Source organism: Coregonus clupeaformis, chromosome 34, assembly GCF_020615455.1.
Source record: "Coregonus clupeaformis isolate EN_2021a chromosome 34, ASM2061545v1, whole genome shotgun sequence".
In the NCBI taxonomy this organism is placed as follows: Eukaryota; Metazoa; Chordata; class Actinopteri; order Salmoniformes; family Salmonidae; genus Coregonus; species Coregonus clupeaformis.
In genome coordinates this window covers 38734395-38750545 of record NC_059225.1, presented here as the reverse complement: position 1 = coordinate 38750545, position 16151 = coordinate 38734395, and the positions used below count along the sequence as shown (strand labels likewise).

Sequence of the window (16151 nt, the reverse complement as noted above, 5' to 3'; positions counted from 1 at the left end):
CTTCTATTACAGTAAAATAATGTCTCAATGTGTTTCGGTGTCCATACGATTCTGTTGGACCAAACGTCAAATGCAAATAGCGAGTTGAAACCGCTTGCCAGAGAGGAAGAAGTGATCTCTCATCTTTGTTGTTGTGAGTGGCAGGGGGAGGGGCTTGGTGTGTGTGTAAAGGAAAGGTGCACAATGGCAGTGCACACAGTACAGAAGGAGCGAAGGAGACAAGACCAAAAAGACAACATGAGAACAAGCTGACATAAGCACTTATATAAACAAATTTAAAAAATAAGCCTGATTTCTTGCGATATAGGCGTTTGGAATATCACGCAAAAACATTAATTCGAGTTAATTCTATATATCGCACAGCCTATATATCGCATTTGCTTCCAATGTAGCTACAAGATCAATTCTCAATTCATAAATTGTTCCCACCACTTGGGCTGTCCCCGACTAAAATAAATCTTGGTCGCCCAAAAGTTGTCTGTTCTTTCCACCAATCGATTGGTCTACATTTTTTACAGTGTATTTTTCCATATGTAGACATACCCTACACTACCGTTCAAAAGTTTGGGGTCATTTAGAAATGTCCTTGTGTTTTCGAAAGAAAATAATTGTTTTTGTCCCTTTTTAAAATAACATCAAATTGATCAGAAATACAGTGTAGACATTGTTAATGTTGTAAATGGCTATTGTAGCTGGAAACGGCAGATTTTTAATGGAATATCTATATAGGCGTACAGAGGCCCATTTATCAGCAACCATGGCATGTTGTGTTTGCTAATCCAAGTTTATCATTTTAAAAGGCTAATTGATCATTAGAAAACCCTTTTGCAATTATGTTACAACAGCTGAAAACTGTTGTGCTGATTAAAGAAAATAAAACTGGCCTTCTTGAGACGTGTTGAGTATGTGGAGCATCAGCAATTGTGTGTTCGATTAGAGGCTCAAAATGGCCAGAAACAAATAGCTTTCGTCTGAAACCCGTCAGTCTATTCTTGTTCTGAGAAATGAAGGCTATTCCATGCGAGAAATTGCCAAGAAACGGAAGATCTCGTACAACGCTGTGTACTACTCCCTTCACAAAACAGCTAAACTGGCTCTAACCAGAATAGAAAGAGGAGTGGGAGGCCCCGGTGCACAACTGAGCAAGAGGACAAATACATTAGTGTCTAGTTTGAGAAACAGACGCCTCACAGGTCCTCAACTGGCAGCTTCATTAAATAGTACCTGCAAAACACCAGTCTCAACGTCAACAGTGAAGAGGCGACTCCGGGATGCTGACCTTCTAGGCAGAGTTGCAAAGAAAAAGCCATATCTCAGACTGGCCAATAAAAATAAAAGATTAAGATGGGCAGTGTGAGAGAATGCTTTTTCTTTGCAACTCTGCCTAGAAGGTCAGCATCCCGGAGTCGCCTCTTCAACATTGTATAAAATATTCTGGGCACTCAGTTTCCTGCGCCAGTGAGCTCGGGACAGACACAGCTGTAGGCTATTTGCGCAAGGGATAAGAAGCAGTGCTTGACTTGAGGAGGAGTTCACCGGAGATGAGTACCAGCACCTCAAATTATTTACTGCTTGAGCTTCTGTTCCTCTTATAGAATATTAGCTCAACATTATTGTGGAGCTCCTGCACCTAAATATAAACAGTACCAGCAACCAAAATGAGTACCGGAACCTATTTCAGTCCAAGTCGAGCACTGATAAGAAGTAATCAGGTAGGTGTATTTTATGACGTTTCCATTGGATCAGAGCATTACTTTTTTTCCTTTCACGCATAGTGGTTATCAAAAGGGAGAGAGCTGGAAAGATTTTCCAAATACATTGAGGAACTATTGTAATTCTCAGTGGATGTAAAAAATACTTTGTTTGCTTACTGTTTGAGGTGAAGAAAACATTACTTTGAGAAGCTCCACAGATCATTAGTGGTGGTGTGTTAAGCCAGTCAGAAATACTATCAGATCCACAAATGGGCACATTTATTTGCCTACATTTGAGCACTGGCCAGGTAGCCTATATGCCTACTTCTATGCGTGCTCGTCCTTACTCAACATTGCCAGGAGTGCTCCAAACAAAAGACAATGACAAAACTCGAAAATGGAATGAAATAAACCAAAACTTGTGTAGCAGGTTGTACACTCTGCAGACAATGTGTCCACTCCGACAATGAGAACGGGAAGACTGGAATAATAATATTGAATACATTAAAATAAATTACAGTAACCAAAGTAACAAACATATATTAGATCGTAGAAATTATAGGAATTAACGGTAAATGTATTACTGGTGATATATGTCATGGGGGAATTGATATACACTAACAATCAAATGCAAACAATTCACAATTAAGTTATGAAACAATGAATGTGCACAAATTGGCGTGAGAGTGCATTCTGGAGAGAGAAGTGCATTGTGCATCTGGGCGCATGGTCAATCCGACATCTGCATTGGCCATGCAGTATTTATGGTGATATAGCCTCAGCAGAAGTCAGGGCATTCGTACTTATTGCAATTGCGCAATACCCTCCATATGGAGCCTCCTACATTGAGGGAAAAAAGTATTTGATCCCCTGCTGATTTTGTACGTTTGCCCACTGATAAAGACATGATCAGTCTATAATTTGAATGGTAGGTTTATTTGAACAGTTAGAGACAGAATAACAACAACAAAAAATCCAGAAAAAAAGCATGTCAAAAATGTTATAAATTGATTTGCATTTTAATGAGGGAAATAAGTATTTGACCCCTCTGCAAAACATGACTTAGTACTTGGTGGCAAAACCCTTGTTGGCAATCAGAGGTCAGATGTTTCTTGTAGTTGGCCACCAGGTTTGCACACATCTCAAGAGGGATTTTGTCCCACTCCTCTTTGCAGATCTTCTCCAAGTCATTAAGGTTTCGAGACTGACGTTTGGCAACTCGAACCTTCAGCTCCCTCCACAGATTTTCTATGGGATTAAGGTCTGGAGACTGGCTAGGCCACTCCAGGACCTTAATGTGCTGCTTCTTGAGCCACTCCTTTGTTGCCTTGGCCGTGTGTTTTGGGTCATTGTCATGCTGGAATACCCATCCACGACCAATTTGCAATGCCCTGGCTGAGGGAAGGAGGTTCTCACCCAAGATTTGACGGTACATGGCCCCGTCCATCGTCCCTTTGATGCGGTGAAGTTGTCCTGTCCCCTTAGCAGAAAAACACCCCCAAAGCATAATGTTTCCACGTCCATGTTTGACGGTAGGGATGGTGTTCTTGGGGTCATAGGCAGCATTCCTCCTCCTCCAAACACGAGTTGAGTAGATGCCAAAGAGCTCGATTTTGGTCTCATCTGACCACAACGCTTTCACCCAGTTCTCCTCTGAATCATTCAGATGTTCATTGGCAAACTTCAGACGGGCCTGTATATGTGCTTTCTTGAGCAGGGGGACCTTGCGGGCGCTGCAGGATTTCAGTCCTTCACGGCGTAGTGTGTTACCAATTGTTTTCTTGGTGACTATGGTCCCAGCTGCCTTGAGATCATTGACAAGATCCTCCCGTGTAGTTCTGGGCTGATTCCTCACCGTTCTCATGATCATTGCAACTCCACGAGGTGAGATCTTGCATGGAGCCCCAGGCCGAGGGAGATTGACAGTTCTTTTGTGTTTCTTCCATTTGCGAATAATCGCACCAACTGTTGTCACCTTCTCACCAAGCTGCTTGGCAATGGTCTTGTAGCCCATTCCAGCCTTCTGTAGGTCTACAATATTGTCCCTGACATCCTTGGAGAGCTCTTTGGTCTTGGCCATGGTGGAGAGTTTGGAATCTGATTGATTGGTTCTGTGGACAGGTGTCTTTTATACAGGTAACAAGCTGAGATTAGGAGCACTCCCTTTAAGAGTGTGCTCCTAATCTCTGCTCATTAGCTGTATTAAAGACACCTGGGAGTCAGAAATCTTTCTGATTGAGAGAGGGTCAAATACTTATTTCCCTCATTTAAAATGCAAATCAATTTAACATTTTTGACATGCGTTTTTCTGGATTTCTTTGTTGTTATTCTGTCTCTCACTGTTCAAATAAACCTACCATTAAAATGATAGACTAATTTCTTTGTCAGTGGGCAAACGTACAAAATCAGCAGGGGATCAAATACTTTTTTCCCTCACTGTACCACATTTACGAATCAAGCATAAATATTATTTTAGTCTAAGCCTCCGCAATGGATTAGTTCACTGAGATGGGCGCAAATATATACTCTGTGTATATATATATATACATATACACAGTACCAGTCAAAAAATTGGACACAGCTACTCATTCAAGGGTTTTTCTTTATTTGTACTATTTTCTACATGTGCTGACCCCCAGTCGACTAATTGGGGTCAGCCCTACACTCCACAAACTTACAGGAACACCATAACCTGAATCTGAACCATATAATTTTTACTTCATGTAAGTTTGGCATGACGAATATTAAAGGTTTGTTTATCCATAGCACTAATTGAACTGTAACTTGATTTTACAGCAGTTATTGGAAACTGAGGTGTTATTTCATTAGAAAAGTATTGCACGCCCTATAAACCACCTCACCCATACTTCACTCGATGTACATTGGTAACGATATGGAAAATGGCCTGTTGCTCCCATGTAAAAGGGTGGTTTTCCATCTTTTAATGAGTCATTTTCTCACCTCCACCTCCGCTCTCCATCTTTCTCCATCCCCCGCTCCTTCCACCAGGCAATAAACATAGTGGCCTGGTCGCCCTGTGGGAAGTTCTTGGCTGCCGGGAGCATCGGGGGTTTGCTGACGGTCTGGGACGTGGAGAGCAAGCTGTGTGTGGAAAGGTATGAGACAGAATCACACTGAAACTGATAGAAAGCAATATTTGCTCAATCGATTTAATTTAATATTTCAACTCGACTGACTGTGTTCTCCTTGCTTTGGTTGAAGTATTTGAGTGGAACTGTGCAGACCTGTGTTCAATATAAGTTCAATAGTGTGTATTTTTTCAAATACTTGATTGGGTTTGACTGACACAATGGAAGCAATGGAATAGTCCCAATTAGGAATGCAAATGTTGGTAAATTTTTCTGCCGACTAACCGATCCTCTTTACCCGGTCGACAAAGTGTAAAAAAAATTTACAACGAGTAAAATGACGTGACCAACAGAAAATAGCCTAGTATGTATGCATGCATACAAGGAAAGGACATTTTTCATTAGTTTAAAGCGGAACAGACAGCGTTTTTACTTATACTGAACAAAAATACACTGCTCAAAAAAATTAAGGGAACACTTAAACAACACAATGCAACTCCAAGTCAATCACACTTCTGTGAAATCAAACTGTCCACTTAGGAAGCAACACTGATTGACAATACATTTCACATGCTGTTGTGCAAATGGAATAGACAACAGGTAGAAATTATAGGCAATTAGCAAGACACCCCCAATAAAGAAGTGGTTCTGCAGGTGGTGACCACAGACCACTTCTCAGTTCCTATGCTTCCTGGCTGATGTTTTGGTCACTTTTGAATGCTGGCGGTGCTTTCACTCTAGTGGTAGCATGAGACGGAGTCTACAACCCACACAAGTGGCTCAGTTAGTGCAGCTCATCCAGGATGGCACATCAATGCAAGCTGTGGCAAGAAGGTTTGCTGTGTCTGTCAGCGTAGTGTCCAGAGCATGGAGGCGCTACCAGGAGACAGGCCAGTACATCAGGAGACGTGGAGGAGGCCGTAGGAAGGCAACAACCCAGCAGCAGGACCGCTACCTCCGCCTTTGTGCTAGGAGGAGCAGGCGGAGCACTGACGGAGCCCTGCAAAATGACCTCCAGCAGGCCACAAATGTGCATGTGTCTGCTCAAACGGTCAGAAACAGACTCCATGAGGGTGGTATGAGGGCCCGACGTCCACAGGTGGGGGTTGTGCTTACAGCCCAACACCGTGCAGGACGTTTGGCATTTGCCAGAGAACACCAAGATTGGCAAATTCGCCACTGGCGCCCTGTGCTCTTCACAGATGAAAGCAGGTTCACACTGAGCACGTGACAGACGTAACGGAGTCTGGAGATGCCGTGGAGAACGTTCTGCTGCCTGCAACATCCTCCAGCATGACCGGTTTGGCGGTGGGTCAGTCATGGTGTGGGGTGGCATTTCTTTGGGGGGCCGCACAGCCCTCCATGTGCTCACCAGAGGTAGCCTGACTGCCATTAGGTACTGAGATGAGATCCTCAGACCCCTTGTGAGACCATATGCTTGTGCGGTTGGCCCTGGGTTCCTCCTAATGCAAGACAATGCTAGACCTCGTGGCTGGAGTGTGTCAGCAGTTCCTGCAAGCGGAAGGCATTGATGCTATGGACTGGCCTGCCCGTTCCCCAGACCTGAATCCAATTGAGCACATCTGGGACATCATGTCTCGCGCCATCCACCAACGCCACGTTGCACCACAGACTGTACAGGAGTTGGCGGATGCTTTAGTCCAGGTCTGGGAGGAGATCCCTCAGGAGACCATCCGCCACCTCATCAGGAGCATGCCCAGGCGTTGTAGGGAGGTCATACAGGCACGCGGAGGCCACACACGCCCTGAGCCTCATTTTGACTTGTTTTAAGGACATTACATCAAAGTTGGATCAGCCTGTAGTGTGGTTTTCCACTTTAATTTTGAGAGTGACTCCATATCCAGACCTCCATGGGTTGATAAAAGCGTCTGCTAAATGGCATATTATTATTATTATTGATAAATTTGATTTCCATTGATAATTTTTGTGTGATTTTGTTGTCAGCACATTCAACTATGTAAAGAAAAAAGTATTTAATAAGATTATTTCATTCATTCAGATCTAGGATGTGTTATTTTAGTGTTCCCTTTATTTTTCTGAGCAGTGTATATCATAGGTAGGACTGGTGGAGTTATGTCGCACATGCAGCTAACAAAAACATATGGAAATGTCTGCTCTACCCAAAATTACAACCAAATAATTGCAGCATTATCGCAAAAATGGAAGAGGAAAGTGGAAGGGGGAAAAAGTAAGGAACTTGTCTGTCGGCCCTGCATTAAAGGACATCATTGGTTAAAGAAAACTGTGATAAATAAAAAAGTATACCAGTTTCATTTAAGGCCTAAAGGATTGACAGCCGTCCCATATAGATTGCAAAATAGTTGGGAAGAGATTTTTGACGTACCGATTCCATTCCCTTTATTTTTTTGAGCAGTGTATAAACACTATGTAAAGTGTTGGTCCCATGTTTCATGGGCTGAAATAAAAGATCCATGAAATGTTACATAGGCACAAAAAGGTTTTTCTCTCAAATGTTGTGCCCAAATTTGTTTACATCCCTGTTAGTGAGTATTTCCCTTTTGCCAAGATAATCCATCCACGTGACAGGTGTGGCATATCGAGAAGCTGTTTAAACAGCATGATCATTACACAGGTGCACCTTGTACCGTGGACAATAAAAGGCCACTCTAAAATGTGCAGTAGTCACACATCACAATGCCACAGATGTCTCAAGTTTTGAGGGAGCCAGCAATTGGCATGCTGACTGCAGGAATGTCCACCAGAGCTGTTGCCAGAGAATTTAATGTTAATTTCTCTACCATAAGCTGCCTCCAACGTCATTTTAGAGAATTTGTAACCACGCCACCCCATGGCCTCCGCATCCGGCTTCTTCACCTGCGGGGATCATCTGAGACCCGCCACCCGGACAGCTGATGAAACTGAGGAGTATTTCTGTAATAAAGCCCTTTTGTGTGGAAAAACTCATTCTGATTGGCTGGGCCTGGCTCCCCAGTAGGTGGTATAAATGATTCAACAGTTGAGTCATCTACTTTATGAAATTACAGCCTGATGCGGTCCCATCTGTGAATTCAACTTCAATTGCGCTGCTTTTGTGTGTCCCGTTTACAGCGAGCAGAGGAGGGAAAGTGTACAGACAAATGCCACAGTCCGAGCTAGGCTACTAAAATGTTGCAGTCTGGCTTTGGTTATTAAAGTTTGCCAATGAATAACCAAAAAACAAAACCTGCAACAAAACACGGTGCAAAGGAGAAACATGTAGGCCTATTACAGCAATATTTGAGCAGTAGCCTAGGCTGGCAACTCAACTACAATACAGTTTGAGCGGTTGAGGCTGCTGAGGGGAGAACGGCTCATAATAAGGCTGGAATGGAGAAAATTGAATGGTATCAAACACATGGTTTTCTTGTGTTTTGATACCATTCCATTCACTCCATTCCATCATTACAATTCATTCCAGACATTTATGAACTGGCCTCCCCTCCGCAGCCTCCACTGATTTTGAGTGCACCATACAGCAATGCTGCATTCAACCGAACCGGTGATCCATGCAGTGCAAATAAATGAAAAATATGTTTTGAGTTTAAATGTTACAACAACCTATAGCTACATTTTTGTTATTTGGAGTTATTTAAAAATATATATATATTAGGGTCAGAGCATATTATGCACATCTGCAAGCATAGCAGCAAAGACTGGACAAATATTATTTCTCTCCTTTTGTTTTAATATGTTAAAATGCTATATACAGCATCCTTTGTACATACAGTACCAGTCAAAGGTTTGGACACCCCTACTCATTGAAGAGTTTCTTTATTTTTTACTATTTTCTACATTGTAGAATTAATAGTGAAGACAAAACTATGAAATAACACATATGGAATCATGTAGTAACCAAAAAAGTGTTCAAAAAATCAAAATATAGTTTATATTTGAGATTCTTCAAAGTAACCACCCTTTGCCTTGATGACAGCTTTGCACACTCTTGGCATTCTCTCAACCAGCTTCATGAGGTAGTCACCTGGAATGCATTTCAATTAACAGGTGTGCCTTGTTAAAAGTGAATTTGTGGAATTCCTTTCCTTAATGCGTTTGAGCCAATCAGTTGTGATGTGACAAGGTAGGGGTGGTATACGGAAGATAGCCCTATTTGGTAAAAGACCAAGTCTATATTATGGCAAGAACAGCTCAAATAAGCAAAGAGAAAAGACAGTCCATCATTACTTTAAGACATGAAGGTCAGTCAATCCGGAAAATGTCAAGAACTTTGAAAGTTTCTTTTAAGTGCATTGTAGAATAATAGTGAAGACATCAAAACTATGAAAGAACACATATGGAATCATGTAGTAACCAAAAAAGTGTTAAACAAATCAAAATATATTTTAGGTTCTTCAAAGTAGCCACCCTTTTCCTTGATGATAGCTTTGCACACTCTTGGCATTCTCTCAACCAGCTTCATGAGGAATGCTTTTCCAACAGTCTTGAAGGAGTTCCCACATATGCTTAGCACTTGTTGGCTGCTTTTCCTTCACTCTGCGGTCCAACTCATCCCAAACCATCTCAATTGGGTTGAGGTCGGGTGATTGTGGAGGCTGGGTCATCTGATGCGGCACTCCATCACTCCTTTTATTTTTTATTTTTTATTTATTTCACCTTTATTTAACCAGGTAAACCAGTTGAGAACAAGTTCTCATTTACAACTGCGACCTGGCCAAGATAAAGCAAAGCAGTGCGATTAAAAAAACAACAACACAGAGTTACATATGGGGTAAAACAAAACAAAGTCAAAAATCAAAAATACAGAAACAGAAAGAATGAAAGTAAAAAAATTGAGAAATATAGACAAAAACAAGAAGCGGGATATTTACACAGGACGAAAAATAAACGCGACCACACTGCTACGCCATCTTGGAATCCTTCTTGGTCAAATAGCTCTTACATAGCCTGGAGGTGTGTTGGGTCATTGTCCTGTTGAAAAACAAATGATAGTCCCACTAAGCCCAAACCATATGGGATGACGTTTTGCTGCAGAATGCTGTGGTAGCCATGCTGGTAAAGTCTGCCTTGAATTCTAAATAAATCACTGACAGTGTCACCAGCAAACACCACCTCCTCCATGCTTTACGATGGGAACCACACGTGGAGATCATCCGTTCACCTACTCTGCGTCTTACAAAGACACGGCGGTTGGAACCAAAAATCTCAAATTTGGACTCATCAGATCAAAGCACAGATTTCCACCGGTCTAATGTCCATTACTCGTGTTTCTTGGCCCAAGCAAGTCTCTTCTTCTTATTGTTGTCCTTTAGTAGTGGTTTCCATGAAGGCCTGATTTAACGTGGTCTCCTCTGAACAGTTGATGTTGAGATGTGTCAGTTACTTGAACTCTGTGAATCATTTATTTGGTCTGCGATAAGAGGTGCAGTTAACTCTAATGAACTTATCCTCTGCAGCAGAGGTAACTCTGTCTTCCTTTCCTGTGGCGGTCCTCAGGAGAGCCCGTTTCATCATAGTGCTTGATGGTTTTTGCTACTGAAAGTTCTTGAAATTGTACGTATTGATTGACCTTCAAGTAATGATGGACTGTTGTTTCTCTTTGCTTATTTGAGCTGTTCTTGCCATAATATGGACTTGGGGCTATCTTCTGTATACCACCCCTACCTTGTCACAACACAACTGATTGGCTCAAATGCATCAAGAAGGAAATAAATTCCACAAATTAACTTTTAACACTTTTTTTGGGTTACTACATGATTCCATATGTGTTATTTCAATGTTTTGATGTCTTCACTATTATTCTACAATGTACAAAATAGTATTAATAAAGAAAGATCCTGGAATGAGTAGGTTTGTCCAAACTGGGACTATAAATTGGGATTATAAAGGGTCATATTTTTTTCTAATAAAACAATTGCCAGTTTGGGTTGTAGTTGCATGTTTAAAAAAAATAATATGCTATGTCTGGCTCGTGAATTCTTTGTGCTTTTTCTATATGGCCTGTGCGCTGATTGTTTGACACCCATGGGCTAGCATATCTATTTATGTTATTAGCTATTTATTTAGAAAGCTAGAAACACAGAGCCTAATGTTAGCTAGCTCGCTAGTTATCTGCTAGGAGGATGTCATTGGAGGAGTGGGTGAGTGACTGACTTTTTCCCCTCATATCATTTTTCGGTGGCTACAGCTAGAGATGCAGTTGTCATTTGGTTAGCTAGCAAGAAATGTGAATCGCTTTGCTAGCTATCTATCTAGCTATGCTGAACTTGAACGACTGTTATCCACAGTTAGCATATCTTTTAGTTGTCAATCAAATGTATTTGGCATCGATCAAATGGGCGGGCAGGCAAGCAAGTTCCATTCAGTTGTCAAAATGTGGGTAGTTAAAAGCATGCATTCGCAGGCAAGCTGCAGAAGGAATAGCAGGCTACTATTCCCCATCGTTTATCAGTGCAATTTTGCCGGCAAACTAGCTGAAGAAGTTTTAGAGGGTTTATCTAATGTTCACTCGTTAGATTTGAGCTCATCTCACTCTGGCTAGCATTAGTTGTTTTATCTTTTTGTTTTTACTATGCATAGACAACTGAGGGAGAGAGAGCCTACCTTTTCATGGTTGTTGATCAATAGGACTGTGAAGTTCCCAAATGTAAGAGGACTACTGTGGTATTTACATATTTGCAGAAATCTGTTCAGGTGTATTTTGTGGTTTTTGGCGAACGCGTTCTATTGATCTAAAGTCGCGCTGTTACTACTGCCTGTAAACACACAGTCCAGTTCAAAGTGAATGATGGCAGGCCTGTGTGGCAAATGGGTTATTTTCAAATAGGCCTACTGTAGCACTGATTGGCTATGGCGCACCGGCCTGCATAGACTCCGGTCCTGGACAAGATAATGGTTTTATTTACTGTCTATTAATTGTCCAAATGCACGGCCGTTTTCCTGCTTTATATTGCTATAGAATTTTCACATGCCTTAATATACATCATTCTCAAACTTTATATGAATTAATAAAAACATGAAAATGACCATATATCTAAGTGCTCACTTGTCAGATAATGTAAAAAAAAAATAAAAAATCTTCCTGAAGGTAAATATGAACAGATTTTAATAAGATGTTGCTAAAACGCTGTCAGTTCCACTTTAATGGAAACATGCAACAATAGCAGGCCTATCGTCTTACAGTCAAAAGGCTATAGCACATTATTGAAAAATGCAATCTCCTTTAATAAAGCAGCTGTTGTTGCACAAGGGGCTGGGCTTATAACATGTTTCCCTCCAGTACCATCTTTTTGAGGAGGTGCTCTCGTGCTCTGACCGGTGATAGGCTATTCCGCGCCTCAAACTAGGCGCTCTGTATGTTGTGCGCATGTGATAAATAAGATACATGACAACTAACGAAAATACACAAGCGCCAATTGAATTCCACTAAATTATGCAAATGATAGGCATGACTGGTCAAATGTATTTTCGTATTTAATTGTTAACCGTTAACATCCCTAGTACCAATAACCCACCCCATCTCCAGGTAGAACTCAATCCAATACTCAAGTATTTGAAAGTTGAATCCACTGAAATTGATTTTTTGTCCATTTGGCAGGCAGAAGCATGAGAAGGGCTACACCGTGTGTGGACTGGCTTGGCATCCTTCGGGCGGTCAAATAGCCTACACCGACACAGAGGGCTGTCTGGGCGTGCTGGATGGGCTCTCCTCTTCTTCAATGTCTTCCTCCACTACCGCTGCAAAGAGCACCAAGGTGAGTCTCTGGTCTTACATGGAGGCTTCTTTATCCCACCCAAACGTGCCCCTGCTAACTAACTTCTAACCAATATTGGGATCGGTACACTTAATACTGTGTGTTTTATTTAGCAGAATTGACTCCAAACATGGTCTTCTTGGACCATTTCATGTTGTGCTCGATCTGCTTAGTCTACAGAGCTATGTCAATGTTGATGATATTAGTATTTGCCATGTTTCTTTGTTTCGTTCACCTCTATTTTAAAGAGATCTTGAGGTCTATTCCACAGTTCTATGTTATTTTTAAACCAGGATTGAACCAGGTTAGTGTTATTGAGAACAGGTTGTCTTTCCCAATGACATGCTGACTTTGGGAGTGATCTTTATTCTACTCTAGCAGGCTCCAGCCAGCTACGACAACCTTTTCGACGACGATGACGACAACGGACCCATGGACGAGGGTGTCAGCGAGGGCGCCCGTTCACCCGCCAATAACCCTGAGGACGATGACGACGACCTCATGCCTGCCACGGGGCGAGCACGGAACAGGAGTGCCTTCCTCGACGACGAGAACTCACTAGGTGAGAAAGCGATGTGCATTGTTTTGTTTTTTTACGTCGAATAGTACGACTGTCTGCACTGATAGTTCATTATGCGACGCCACAACGCATTACGGTGAAGTAGTTTTGAGACAACAATGGACGTGTGAACTTGGCACTCTTCAAAACAAACCATCCCCAGATAGGGAAAGTTATCCAAGTTGTCGAAATATTGATTGATGTACAGTGTTACATAGTATGATAATGTTCCGAGGAAAAATAGACAATGACGGCTTGTCTCCTGGTACTAGTTTCTCTAGCCGTACCTGTCATTTCATCATGGGTCTTGGAATGAATAGAAAAAAGTAATTGTCTACAGAACGTAGGAATTTGATTTCACATAGCTGATCAAAGTATCATAGCTAATCATAACTGGCTCGTCTTCTATAACAGCAATTATTTGAGCTTTTCATTTAGATAAAACCAAACACTGCAATAAACCATGCATGGCTAAAGTATTTCATTCATTAAATACAGACACGTATTCTCTTCAGATATGTAGCCCTTTCCTTAGACTTTCTAACTCTTGTCTTGCAAGTGGTTTGCCTCTTCATCAACTCCCAACTGGTGTGCTAATTCCAGCGCAGTGGAAGTGTCGACCCACTGTTCGCCAGTCTTGGAATACCTGATGGTCAAATGCCGACCCTTCTACCTCCCGAGAGAGTTTTCAGCTGTTATCGTGACTGCTGTATACATTCCAACTTAGGACAATAAAAATAACAAGCTGGCTCTTAACGAACTATACAAGGCTATAAACAAGCAGGAAACCCTACACCCAGAGGCTGCCTTTCACTAAGACACGTGATGCCCAACTTCCATCAACACGTCTCCAACGCCACTAGGGGTAATAAAGTCCTAGATCACTGCTAGTCTACCCACAAGCAAGCATACAAGGACCTCCCTCGTCCGCCATTTGGCAAATCAGATCATGACTCCGTACTCTTGCTTCCTGTTTACAAGCAGAAGCTGAAACAGGAAGTACCCGCAATTCGCTCCGTTAAGAAATGGTCACCAGAATCAGAGGGTATGCTAGAGGACTGCTCTGCTAGCGCTGACTGGAATATGTTTAGAGACTCTGCCGATAACATTGACGAGCTAACTACTTCCGTCACCCCAGGTGGTGAGGGTAGTCAACGTCACCTCCACCACGCTGACCCTTAACACAGGGGTCCCACAGGGGTGCGTGCTTAGTACCCTCCTGTACTCCCTGTTCACCCTCGACTGTGTGGCCACGCACGACTCCAACACCATTATCAAGTTCGCTGATGACACAATGGTGGTAAGCCTGTTCACCGGCGAGGATGAGTCAGCCTACAGGGAAGAGGTCAGTGACCTGGCAGTGTGGTGCCGGAGCAACAACCTCTCCCTCAACGTCAGCAAGACCAAGGAGCTGATCGTGGACTACAGGAAAGTCGACGGGGCGGCAGTGGAGCAGGTAGACAGCTTCCAGTTCCTCAGTGTCCAAATCAATAAAGACTTAAAATTGTCCAAACGCACAGTCGTGATGAAGGCGTGACCGCGCCTCTTCCCCCTCAGGAGGTTGAAAAAGTTTGGCATGGGCCCTCAAATCCTGAAAAGGTTCTACAGCTGTACCATTGAGAGCACATTGACTGGCTGCATCACTGCTTGGCATGGCAATAGCACCACCCTCAATCGCATGGAGCTAAAGAGGGTTGTGCAGACAGCCCAGTAAATCACTGGGACCGAGCTCCCTACCATCCAGGACATCTATATCAGGCGGTTTGAAAAGAAGGCCCGTAAAATCGTCAAAGACACCCAACCACCCAAGCCATAGACTATTTTCTCTGCTGCCGCATGGCAAGAGATACCAGTGCATCAAGTCTGACACCAACAGGCTGTTGAACAGCTTCTATCCCCAAGCAATATGACTGATGACTAGCGAACGATATAGCTACACGGACCGAGTTTACCTTGTATCTTTACACTCACAGGGCCCTACACACTCACACACTGTCAATCCAACACACACTCAAATACTCACTCCATTTGCGCACTCACATAATATGCACATACATTTATACTGAATCTACAAACCCGCACACCCACTCACATACAAGCTGCTGCTACTCTGTTTATCTTATATCCTTTTGCCTAGTCCCCTTACCCCTATACATACAGCGAGGGGGAAAAAGTATTTGATCCCCTGCTGATTTTGTACGTTTGCCCACTGACAAAGAAATGATCTGTCTATAATTTGAATGGTAGGTTTATTTGAACAGTGAGAGACAGAATAACAACAACAAAAAATCCAGAAAAAAAGCATGTCAAAATTTTTATAAATTGATTTACATTTTAATGAGGGAAATAAGTATTTGACCCCTCTGCAAAACATGATTTAGTACTTGGTGGCAAAACCCTTGTTGGCAATCACGGAGGTCAGACGTTTCTTGTAGTTGGCCACCGGGTTTGCACACATCTCAGGAGGGATTTTGTCCCACTCCTCTTTGCAGATCTTCTCCAAGTCATTAAGGTTTTGAGGCTGACGTTTGGCAACTCGAACCTTCAGCTCCCTCCACAGATTTGGCTAGGCCACTCCAGGACCTTAATGTGCTTCTTCCTGAGCCACTCCTTTGTTGCCTTGGCCGTGTGTTTTGGGTCATTGTCATGCTGGAATACCCATCCACGACCCAATTTCAATGCCCTGGCTGAGGGAATGAGGTTCTCACCCAAGATTTGACGGTACATGGCCCCGTCCATCGTCCCTTTGATGCGGTGAAGTTGTCCTGTCCCCTTAGCAGAAAAACACCCCCAAAGCATAATGTTTCCACCTCCATGTTTGACGGTGGGGATGGTGTTCTTGGGGTCATAGGCAGCATTCCTCCTCCAAACACGGCGAGTTGAGTTAATGCCAAAGAGCTCGATTTTGGTCTCATCTGACCACAACACTTTCACCCAGTTCTCCTCTGACTCATTCAGATGTTCATTGGCAAACTTCAGACGGGCCTGTATATGTGCTTTCTTGAGCAGGGGGACCTTGCGGGCGCTGCAGGAGTTCAGTCCTTCACGGCGTAGTGTGTTACCAATTGTTTTCTTGGTG

General features: G+C 42.7%; 1 protein-coding gene across 2 annotated transcripts in view; it reads left to right on the top strand.

Annotated features, from left to right (window-relative positions):
- Positions 1–16151, top strand: part of wdhd1 (WD repeat and HMG-box DNA binding protein 1) — a 51292-nt gene that overhangs the window by 11915 nt on the left and 23226 nt on the right. For both annotated transcript variants that reach the window (XM_041848317.2, XM_041848318.2), the window contains exons 9-11: positions 4704–4810; positions 12357–12513; positions 12892–13075. In XM_041848317.2, the coding sequence (XP_041704251.1) occupies positions 4704–4810; positions 12357–12513; positions 12892–13075 (448 nt within the window). The remainder of the gene's footprint in view (positions 1–4703; positions 4811–12356; positions 12514–12891; positions 13076–16151) is intronic.